General features: G+C 39.5%; 1 protein-coding gene across 1 annotated transcript; it reads left to right on the top strand.

Moving 5' to 3' along the window:
- The first annotated feature begins 250 nt into the window (after positions 1–250).
- On the top strand, positions 251–2,397 carry LOC149288667 (homeobox protein vex1-like). Its single transcript, XM_089491381.1, has 3 exons — positions 251–518; positions 1,217–1,467; positions 2,086–2,397. The coding sequence occupies exons 1-3, from the start codon at positions 251–253 to the stop codon at positions 2,395–2,397; spliced, it is 831 nt and encodes a 276-aa protein (XP_089347507.1).
- Positions 2,398–11,985: the final 9,588 nt, after the last annotated feature.

The raw sequence follows: 11,985 nt of genomic DNA, 5'->3' as shown, positions 1-11,985 counted from the left end.
CAGTGAACTTGGAGACATATTTGAAATCCAAGTGCCTCTAACTACTGTAGAGAGGGATTAGACGGATGTGACAGTCACCTAACAATGCAGATTATAGTAACACCCAATAAAACTATTGTTAGGGGCATAATCACAAGTGGTGGGTCATTAAAACCCGACAGGTATTCAGGCTTTAAATATGCCGGGGTCCCCACTGAGAAGGTCAGTTGGCTCTGGTCAAGGGAAATAGAGACACTCAGAGAGCGAGAGGATGGAAAAGAGGACATACTCAGTGGAGTGGCTTTCAGAAAGTAGTCAGAAGAACCCTACTCAACTTCATATGCATATGGATTTACTAAAGCACAGGGTTGGACATCCAGCTTTCCAAGTTCAGAAGATACACCATGGACCCTACTCTTCATGTCTTCAGGAGTCCACATCAACCAATGTCCACAGTGACAAGGAAAACTATCCTAGAGTGGATCTCCTTCCTGAAGACAAGGTGGCAACATCACGGAAGCTTCAGCACAAGTCACAAGGTAAGACCTCAAAATGTAGACATATATTGAAAAATACTGACTGTAAGGGCCAAATTAGACGCCCCTGTCCTAAGTGTTTTACAGAATATGTTTGCACATATACCTTTCATAATATTATTTATTAAAAATATTCGTTATATAAAACGATGCTATTTAGTATTTTATATTGCCCTGTTGAGATACCATACAAACTAGGTAATAATAATAATAATAATAATAAACCCTGCATTTTTTGGATTTACATTTTTTATGATTATATGCAAAGAGCAGTTTTGTCGTGCAATCTCCATAGCAACAATAAAATATTCCCCTAGCTTCACTTCTCTTCATTTTTGCACTAGATATGCTTTTTTATACATACATTTACCGCTTTGAATGCACAGATTTTATAAATCCCTCAAATGCATATTTTGTTACCCATCCCTGTGCCATTTAGTCTATATGGAAAGGTCTCTTTTTTTCTCTGTCCTGGTATCAATTCACCTGTTGTCAAGAAGAAATAGATTGCAGCCATACTGAAGGTGCAGTAGGCTGATTTAACCCTTTAATTGCCAGAGCCTTGAGAAAGTCTTTGTGTTTGTATTTATATATATATATATATATATATATATATATATAGGATAAGATTCCTATTTTTGGGCTAGATGACTGTAGCAATCCTGTGGCCCTTTAACAATGTTGTTTGAATTGTTTTGCAGAACACAAAGTGTTAAAGGAAATGTCTGCTTGCAGACCCAGTCCTTCAAAGGATGATCTTGGCAGCTGTGATACTGATAGCATGAGGAGCCCAGGGTCCATCTCAGAAGAAGACAGTTTATCTTCTAGACCTCGCACCAAGTTCTCAGCTGAGCAGCTAAAGGAGCTGGAGAAGAGCTTTAAAGATAACAGATATATTGGATCCAGCGAGAAGAAGAGGTTGTCCAGGGTCCTGAATCTATCAGAGACACAGGTATGCAGACAACACAGCTTCACATAGTATATGGATATATAGCTAACATTGTCAGTACTAGAGAGTTGTATATTTTAAGTGTATGTCACTGGATATTAAGCACCTTTCTTAAAGGACAATACTATTTAAGACAAAAAAGGGTTTTGGTACCTATGTTAAAATAAATTAGTAACTTATTATTCCTGTCTGTAGAGATGGGTTTTTGGGTCAGAATAATCTTCATGTACATGAAGGTTAGCATTAGAAGGGACTGAAAGGCTTATGTGACTTTACATTTTATTCTATGAATGTCTTAGTCCACTGAAAGGTATCACTAACTTCTATAGACTCCAATGGAACACAAGTGTTTTAACATCACATATAACATTGGGTTCCATTGCAGTCACCGAGGATCTTGCAACCTCTAAGGACATCCCGTTTTAAGAGTAGAGTCCTCCATAGAGGCAAGGTGGTGTTATGTATACTAGGGTAGTTTTAGTATTTTTAATATTACCTTTTATTTATTAAGCGCCAACAAATTGCTCAACAACATACGTATTGATCCATGGTGGGGTTTATTTTACTTGATTAACCTGTACTGGAAATGAATCCTAACATTCTTTTTCTTTGTCTTTTAAGATTAAAACATGGTTTCAGAACAGGAGGATGAAGTACAAAAGACAAACCCAAGATGCACGAGTTGATGCTCTGTTTTCGAGGCTTTACCTGCCTTATTACAGCTATCCAGACTATCAGGGCTCTGTAGGGCCAGTGACCCCTTCATCTGCAGCCTTGCCTTTCAACCCAATCCATCCGGCTGTTAGGATTCCTGGACTGGCTCCGGCGGCACCCATTGTCTCTTCTGCTAATTTCAGCTCATATTCCTCATCACCCATGCTTCTTCGCCCAATGTTTAATGAATCCATTGGACAGAGATACAGCCCATACTGATAAGGACTGATTATGGGAGTCAACTGAGTATGGAGCAACTTGGAACACCAGTGGAAATGAATGGGATAGTTTTTTTAGGCCTTGTCTGCTATGTTTAGTTTCTATGCAATTATTATTTGTTGTATTTATAATTTATTTTATTACCTCGTTTGGTTTGTACACACTGTGCAGCACTATGGACTGTCAGCGCTTTAAATTATGTTAATTAAAATATTAAATATGTTTTGGTCTCTTCTGCATTTATTGCTTTTTCTAGCCATTACTGAAAAAGGCTGAGAAAGGTTATCTGGTGGTCAACCTAGTCTAGAAGCTCATTTGGTTTGGCCCAATACTCAAAAGAAGTCTTAGTCACGCAATGGTGTTTCACCAGCATTCATGAAAAAGCTGCCGCAATTCCTGCTTACATAGGACTCTCAGCTTCTATTGGAACACTACTGAGCATGTGCAAGAAGTTTTTCTGGCATATGTCATCATATCCTGGCACTGTCTTAAAGACACACAGCTCCTTTAATTGTAGTTTATGGAGTCCTGTGCCACCTCTGCACAGGTCTCTGTCATAAATGGGCCAGTTGAGGAGATCAGAGGGCTCCCTTGTAAACAGACCATTGAGCAGCCGCAATGGTGGGGGAGGGGGGGGTGGCTGATCACCAAGGGGGGACCATCTGCCCCCTGCATTTGCAGCAAGTGGGATGCTGGCCCACTGGCTCTAGACCCAGTCCAGAATACATCATTGCACCAGGTTACACAGCATACAGGCGCCCTGTTATCGATGAGACGAGCTTTAACTGGGGAGGGGGACACTGAAGAAATACCCAGGCACCACTAACCCTAGGCTCGCCCATGGTCCCACCTCAACTGGTTTAGTGAATAAACTTCTAGATAACAATTTGCCCCTGTAGTTTTATCATTTACTTTTTGAAGTCAGGAGTGTTTATCGAGTAAAAGCTCTGTAAGGAAAGGATACTTGCAAAATTTCGCTAGTCGCTCAGCAGAAGCTCACTGGGGTTGGCTCTTCATAAAACTACAACTCTCCTTTCCTTATAGTAAATAGACCACAGTGGCTTAAACCTATATATAAAATGACACTTAGATCCCAACAGTAGCATTACGAATCCGAAACATGTTATCAGTGCAGGAATTTGTTCCAGAAACACGTCTGCAATCAACAAGACAGTGAGTTGGTTGAACATTTAATAGCAGCCTTACAAATATTGCTAATTTTAACATATTTACAGTATACACACAAGAAGCCAAATCAGCTAAAATCAAATTAGAAAAAAAAAATGTATTTACGTGATAATGGAGCGCTGCACATCTGAAACGTTGTAAACCGTAATGTATTTCGGCATTATTAATTACTTTGTTTTATATCATTTTCCTCCAATACATTTATTTGATAAATAAACTTTAGACTTTCATGCGTCAGAGCGTCCAGCTGGGTGATTATGACTGAGCAATTCTATTGTGTACCACAAGCAGCGTGATAAAGAGCCAGGGTGTTTGTTTTAAAGATTGGGCTCAATTAACAGAGAAAGAACTCATAAACGGCTAATAGGCAGCTGCCTGAAAACATTATGCAAATACTAGAATCATTTTAAAAAGAAACTAACACAATACTCCTAAAAAAAAATGTTTAAAAAAAAAATTCTTCTAGAAAAATCTTTTATTTCCAGTATCACTAAACTGGAAACAGTGTTTTGGGAAGTCCCAAGAATGCGACTTAAACACCAAAGGGTGACAGAACTGTTCACTATACATAACCATGAAAGTTGCTACGTATAGAATTTACTTCCAATTCACAGCCAGCCCTGGGCTTTAAAACAGAAAGCCTAGACTGATGGCATCTCATCAGGCTACTCTTCCTTTAGAAAGTATCGGTAATGTCATCAGATGAAATTCACTAGGGCACACAGCGTAATGAGACTTTGATAAAGCAGCATTTAAACAAGTTGAACACATGCAAGCATTTAGATCTTAAATGTGCAATTTTAAACAGTGCAAGAACGGTCAGGCTAGGGGGAACGATTTCAGTGCATCACATACTCATGAGCCTCACAGCAGCCACCTGCTGGGGAAGTGCTGGAGAGACAACAGGAAGTATATGGTGCAGCTCAAAATGTGTTCCTCTAGCTATTGAAAAAAATAAGACTTAATAGGGTGTCTGTTGCATATATAATATCAACTACAATGTCAAAACTTTAGAGAACAGTAAAAATAAGCACCCTTCTTACAATAAATTTCATAGTTCCTAATGGCTGCTTTGTTCATCCCAATCAATAGGATTTTGAGCCTACAGGGGGCTACTTTGACCATAGGTGGTTAAAGACTGGGGGGGGGGGTTGAATTTAACATTAAAATATAATCTTGGTGTCCTCATTAACATTGTGCATGCGAATCAGATTTATTCGGTAAAGAAAGTTGTGGTCCAATCCAATTGAGATTCAGATGCAGGAAGAGCTTGGCTGGCCCTGTGTAACCATTAAATCATTCAGATCTCCTGCGTTCTCATCAATTTACATCATGTAGGGCCAGCTCAGCCCTTCCCACGTCAGACCTTTATAATGCACTGGGAAGCGGAATTCAAAACTCTGCCTATATAGAATAAACCCAAATGCAATGCTCAGAAGCAATAAACCTAGAAATTTTTCTGTATGAGGTTACCGTTTCTGAACTTGCCATTGACACGTTCTGTAAGCCGTATTTTCCATAAGAGTAACCCCTGGGGATCTCACCTGGCCAAATGTAGAGACCACGAAGATTGCTGTATAATATTTGATTATCTGTCACTTGTTTCACCCCAGCCTGGGGAGGATGGACTTTCTATGAGCAGCAAGTATGCATGCAACCACCTAGACCTAAAAAGGGCACCTAGAGGTTCACCAGCCCCAGGCTCCCAGGCAAGCTCAACTCACACACTGGTCTTTGATTCTAAGGCAATGTATTACAGTCGCTGACACATCAATACCCACACAATTCATTACTGAGCGGCATCTCCTCCGATCATTACAAATGATCTAGCTTCTGAAAAAGGGAACCTCAACGGCTTCCATGGAAAAAGGTAGATGGGTTAAAAGTCCGTACAAGAGTTTGTAAAAGATGTCCTTATGATTTAATATAAATCATTTATTTACAGATAAATGTTCTATAATTTATACTAAGCACCAAATAAAATAAGTAGGGTGGTGTCTCTGCAAGAGACATTAATATTACAGATACAAGTTACCCTTTAGAGGGTGGTATTGCTCCTGGTAAGGGTTACTGTTCATCAACTGGTTTGTGATAGGCAGAGGAAGGAATTGAGCGTTCTGATGATAGTGAAGTCCTGGCATCTGGTATGGATGCGGTTGGGGTTGGTAGAACGGAGGGCTGCTGAAAGATCTTGGAAGGTTATGGCCGTAGGTGAAGACAGGAGGATATAGAGCCGGTGGAATCACATACGGCTGCTGATCTTGTATCTGCTTCTTTAGTTTCATTCTTCGATTTTGAAACCAGGTTTTAATCTGTAGAGGCAAAATTTGTCCACATTATACGCAAGTATTTTCAGCAATTGCTAAAATATTATGCTTCTGGGGAGTTTCATCTAAATTAAAAGTGAACGCCCTGGCATCAGGACTTGTACCCCTTTTCTCCAAATTTGCATTACAAAAGACTCAATAGATGCAAAATTGACCTTAAAATGCAAACCACCAGTGGTCTGCAGGAATTTTGCAAGCCCCCACACCCCAACATTTCATTGGGGTTTGGGCTACTTTGGGCTAATAAGGATATTATGCCAATGGCATAAATGTTTATTATGGTTCATAGTCAACCTGTTATCAGAACAGTATATATATATCCGGGGATATTAGGGAGACCCCATTTCTTGGGGTATTCCACGATACTAATACTAAATACTGATAGCAGAATATGAATGCAGTCACCTGGACTTCAGACAGCTGCAGCGTGCTTGCCAGCTTCCGCCTTTCACATGCTCCAAGATATCGTTGTTTCTTGAAGGTGCGTTCCAGTTTGTCAAGCTGCTCTACGCTGAAGGCCGTCCTCATCCTGCGTTCAGTCTTCGGGCTATCCTCAACAGGTCCATCTTTTCCTAAGTGATTTCGTCCTACTTCACTTTCATCTTCCGAACAATTGGACAGCGATTCCTCAGCATTCTCCCAAAGTGTCTGTGGAGCTGTGATAGACAACAGGAGCAACATCGAAAACATTATTAGCAATTTCCAGACTTTCATTCATGGCCCATAACTGCCCAGTCAGACATTTGTAGAATTATGAGGAGTTTTATAATATGCTGTTCCTAATTGCAGCATTAAAAAAACAAAAAACACCCTTGGTTATATTGAACATCTTATGCATTTCCAGAAATTATTTCTTACTGGTCTTCAACTTTCAGCAGGCACTGATTGGTTATTGCCATAGCACCATATTTCAAAGTTTCAGATGAAAAAAAATATGAAGGGCTGTTCTAAGGCTAAAGAAACTGTTGCAGTTAATATTTTTGGCAAAGAGAAACTTGATATTTAAAATTATTCTGCAAAAGCCAATTTAAGACCCCCACGCTTAGACACCTAGAGAATATAGGTGTGTGTATAGCCTGCTGTGGGTAGAGAAAGGCCCAGGGCACTATGCTGGGCTTCTTTGTAATTTATCTCCCTGCCTAAACATTCCATAAGAGCAACCCTTTGAAAGATAAGAAGCCTTCAGCCCAGTAGCCCATCACCAGAAAACTTTGTCTACAGTATTTTACAGAAAGCCTATTGTTACTGAGACAAAACACTTTGTAACATTCTGTCACTTTCAGCAAATTCCGCTGACAAACTTACTTTTGAGCTAAGCTAGGACTGCAAATCCTGTTAACGGCTTCTCAAACCCTCTTGAAAAATTATGCACCATTAACCCTTTCAGATTGGTAATGAGATCAATGGAAGCATTTATTTCCCTATTGTGTGCCTGTTAACATACTAAAAAGCTCACCACAACACACCATGCATGATAGGAAATACGGCCACAGTCTAAACTCGTCGGAGTCCCACCAAGACCCAAACTGAGGCCACAAACTGGACATTTGGGGCAATAAAGGAGTTTACTCCCATGCGCCCCCTGGTGGCATTGGTCTGTATAACTACTGATATAACATTATTAACGTTATTTAACAATATTATGCAAATCATTAAGACTTAAAATAAGTACAAGCGCTCACCAGCTGTGGCAGAGAGGAGATACTGGATGGAAGTCTCAGTTTGTCCCGCAGAAGAGGACTGCAAGTCACCAGTGAACGCTGGTATCTCAGCCTCATCTTCCCTCTTTCGCTTGGTCTTCTCTGGAAGGGGATGGTTGACTTGAAGTTGTGGAAAACAAGATGTCTGTGTCGTTGGGCAGGCGTCTTCATCATTCTTTTGGTGGCCCTGCTCTTGGTTGTTACCTAGAAGTACAGCAATGGAGAAACCCTGCCTGACCATGCTTGAAGCCTTAACTGGAACAAGCTGGGTGGGGTAGAGGACGTTCAAACCTCCAGAGATAGCTGGAGACTGGAGTTTTATAGGGCTTTGGATCAACAGGTGTGAAGGACATCAAAGGAGACATAGAAAAGTTGGATAATGACTAATTAACGTAACCATTCCAGGTCCCCACTTCCGACAAATGTATCTGCCTTGGCTCCAGTGAGTCTGTAGGATTACTGATGTCACCTTGTGATTTTGTAAGGCTGATGTCTCCATCAATTGCATTACTCCTGCCCCAAAACACCCAAAACAGACAAGACAGGATTGTATAGCGCTGACTTCACAGAATGTTGCCTTATTTTATTGTGATATCTTGATGATGTTAATGAGGGCACTGATAAGACTGGGGTATACACACACATTTAACCATTTTGATACAAATGAGCAACCTGGTGGGGAGGGGTGCCTTCATTCCAGGTAACTTCTAGGAAAAGTAGCCCAGGAGAGGACAATAATAGGGACTTTAAAGAAGAGGAAGGAATAAACATTGTATGCAATCATCAAGGGGTGGGAATTGGGTTTTGGAAGGCAGCTAAATTCTGATTAGAGCTTCATTCAATGGATACTGTATAACCATAAGTAATACTTGAGTGTTTAATGTTATATTAAATTGATACTTCTATAATTGCAGTGTACTGAAAATAATAACTTTAGTTTGTAGTTATGATATGTATTACTTTAATAAATAATAAAAATAATGAACAAATCTCCACTTTAACCAGGGTCTGTCATGGAGTTGAGTTCTGGGGCAATTAATAATTATCACTGACATAATTGGGAACACATAATAATAATAATAATTAATAATTAATTAAGTATATATAAATATGAGTGAGCAAATTTCCACTTTAACCAGAATCTGTCAGGGAGTTGATGACTGGGGTATTTCATATTCATCACTGACATATTTGAGAATTGTAGGTTTCCTGCAGGACTTTCTGGTAGACTTCATATGTCTACATAACATAACATTTGTAATAATTACATTGCCTTAGCAGTGGTGTTTGTCAAATGAGAGAATAAATATATTCTATACTGTTACTCTAAGTGTATACGTTGTATTATTGCATTATTATATAAAAATGTGTCCAGTATATATCTATATATATATATATATATTTATATATTTCATTAGTATTTTGATTTTTTTTAATTGAGAACTTTATATTTGTTTGGTTTCATTTGTAAGTAAAATATGAGCAGCTGCTTCGGTGGTAGGGTGACCAGATAGTTTTTTATGTTGAGTGGAGTTACCATAGTTACATAGTACATAAGGTTAAAAAAGACCTAAGTCCATCAAGTTCAACCCTTCTACCTAACCTTCCTACCATGCAGGACAGCAATGATTTTAAAAATAGTATAATTTCTCATAACTATGTTGGGTGACTCTATAGTTAAGGGCAGGGTCTGCCAATCCTACTACATGTCATAAAAACGGATTTAAATGATTATTGGTGGCACATAGAGGGGGTGAGAAATGGGCAGGTAATGCCAGGGCGGGATGCTGCAACAAACAGGGACAGACAGGGCTTCAGATATTCTTGGCTAGATTACCTCTCAAATTATGTTTAACTAGCCTATGAACTAGTAAGAGCAGCATGGGAGTTGGTCTACCTGTCGGTCACCCCTGGCCTAGGACATCTAATTGTACCAAAATAATGATTTACGAAAAATCTGCTTGGCCTATACAATGATGGACTTTTATACACCCCACAGCCTCTACTGAAACCAGGAAGCATTAGTATGTAAGCTTATGTCTGTTTAGCTGCTGCTATTACTGCTATTACTGTTACTACTGAGCATGTGCAAGTAGCATACTTTGGTATGCTCCCTGTGTTCAGTAGACAGCTAGGGAAGGACTTAAGTGAGGCAGAAGAACTCCAAAGACTACAGAGCTACGTAGGAGATAACTTGTATACGCTCACCTACATAGGCTGTGTGTGTAATGATCTACATAAATGTATGACCACATATGCTGGATAAATGTAATTTCCATCATTTTAACTATTTCCATTTGGGGGGGGTAATAGTGAGAAATAACATTTTGGTTTTTCAGAGGATGGTGTACCTATTCTATCTTGTTATATGATGCATGGTTTGGCCTAAACTGGGCATCTTCAAATAGCTTAACTTATACTGGAGGAAAAAAAGTATATGTTTTCCTTGGCAAAGCATAAGCTGTTTATAAGATAGTGATCAAACTATAACTCTAGTAAAACTACAATTTTTTTCCCGGCCTCCCATGGGATCAGTTTCCAACCAAATGTTTAATGCCATTCCCTGCTTGTGTCCTTAACATTTGAATCCAGTGGCATTCACTTTGAATTTGTTTTAGAAACCAGTTGAGAAGTTTATGGGCTGACATGTAAGCCTTCTCATATATAACACTTAAGGATTTCCAATGTGCTTTTTCTAGACATGGATTAGGTTATATATTTCAGGGATCCCTGCATAACACTCTTGATTAATATAGGTTAATATAGACCCATTTTTGTTAGTATTTCCACCAACACACAGATGCGTAACACCTGGATTTATTAAATTGTTTGCATCACAGACAAAAAAAAAACACATTTCCCCTATTGCTGGTGGGCTATAATTCAAGAAGGAAGGGAGGACTGGCAACCTATAGCCCCGGGGTAAAATCATCCAAGTGGCCCAGCGGCCTGAAGCACATTTGGAAGCAGCATGCCCAATGTATACAAACCCAGTATCGTCCATAGGAGTTTAACAAGAAATAGTCAAAACACAAGATTCAGACAGCGAATAGGTTTATCCTACTCTTTTAATCTAGTGGCTATATTTGAGATTGCAAGTAAAACGCAATAAAGCTTCAAGCAGTGGCCCAAAATCAGAGCAGCCCAAGGGGCAATTGCCCCCCTGCCTCCCTTACGAACCCCTCCATTCATCTTGCTATTTATAACTGTTGATATGTTTATTGTTCTTCTAGAAGGCAGGGCCGGACTGGTGACGACGAGGCAGTCCCAGCACTTTAAAGCCACCTGATGGCATCATTGCAGGTGATGGCTGGACGCAAGAAGCCGCACGTTATGTTTTTATGCCCATGTAGCATCCAGCCAGCAGCCCCACACTGCTGCACCCCACACGCTGCTGTAATGGCAGATCGGGTGAGTCTGAGGCAATGTCAGCCAGCAAATTACCCATCAGGATTTGAATCCTTATCAAGGTGCTAAGATATGCCTCTGTCTGGAGTCATATCTTGACTCATTCATGGCTTAAGTAAGTAGCATCCTGATAGTATACTCTTAATAATAGTAGCAGTACAGTTTTCAGGGAGAGTCCTTCTGAGAGATGAGTACAGAATCCCTATATAACCTTTACATTATAAACACTATTTTAAGGGTTCAAAGTCTGTACTACACTTACGTTACAAAAATAGAAAACAAGACAATGCCTTTTAACCCTTTTAGTGCAGGCGGAATAAATATAAACAGCTACAACATTAAGCAGCTGTTCCTTTGAGTGGTACTGTGTATATATATATATATATATATATATATATATATATATTGGAAGACAGTATACATATAACAAAATACAGTTAAGGAGTCATTTACACCAGGACTGAGAGGGTTAAGAATTGTGTGGCCCTTTTACTCCTTGGTACCCCCACGGAAATCACAGAGCAAATGCTTATTAAATGATAAAGAAAACATCTGTAGATGTGAGATCCTTTTCAAGTAACTGTGGGATATTTTGTTATGTTTAAAGAGCTTACAGGTGAGAAACACCTTGAATTACAGAAATAAAATCAATGCGTAGGAGAAATTGGAAAACACTAATGAAAGGGGGGTCTGGCCCTTTAATTCAATGAGCTACTATTTACAGTAGGGCTGGCTCCATTCAGATTGCCCACCTATATGATACATCCCTATACAATATGTAAATGCAACAGGTAAGCTCTAATGATGTGTGGTGCCTGTAGACTTTGATGCAGTCTACAGACACCTGAGGGGTTCAGTTCCCCTGAGCCAACCTCATTCTGGAGAAAACCAACATTGTAAAACAAATAACATCTATAAGTAATAATATATGAGAACAACAGAAAAAAATATCTACACTTTGTGCA

This window comes from Sceloporus occidentalis, unplaced genomic scaffold (genome assembly GCF_023333645.1).
Source record: "Sceloporus occidentalis isolate IW3139 unplaced genomic scaffold, rSceOcc1.0.p SCAF_50, whole genome shotgun sequence".
Lineage (NCBI taxonomy): Eukaryota > Metazoa > Chordata > Lepidosauria > Squamata > Phrynosomatidae > Sceloporus > Sceloporus occidentalis.
Note: the sequence above shows the minus strand (reverse complement) of the source record. Positions and strands in the feature narration are given on the sequence as shown.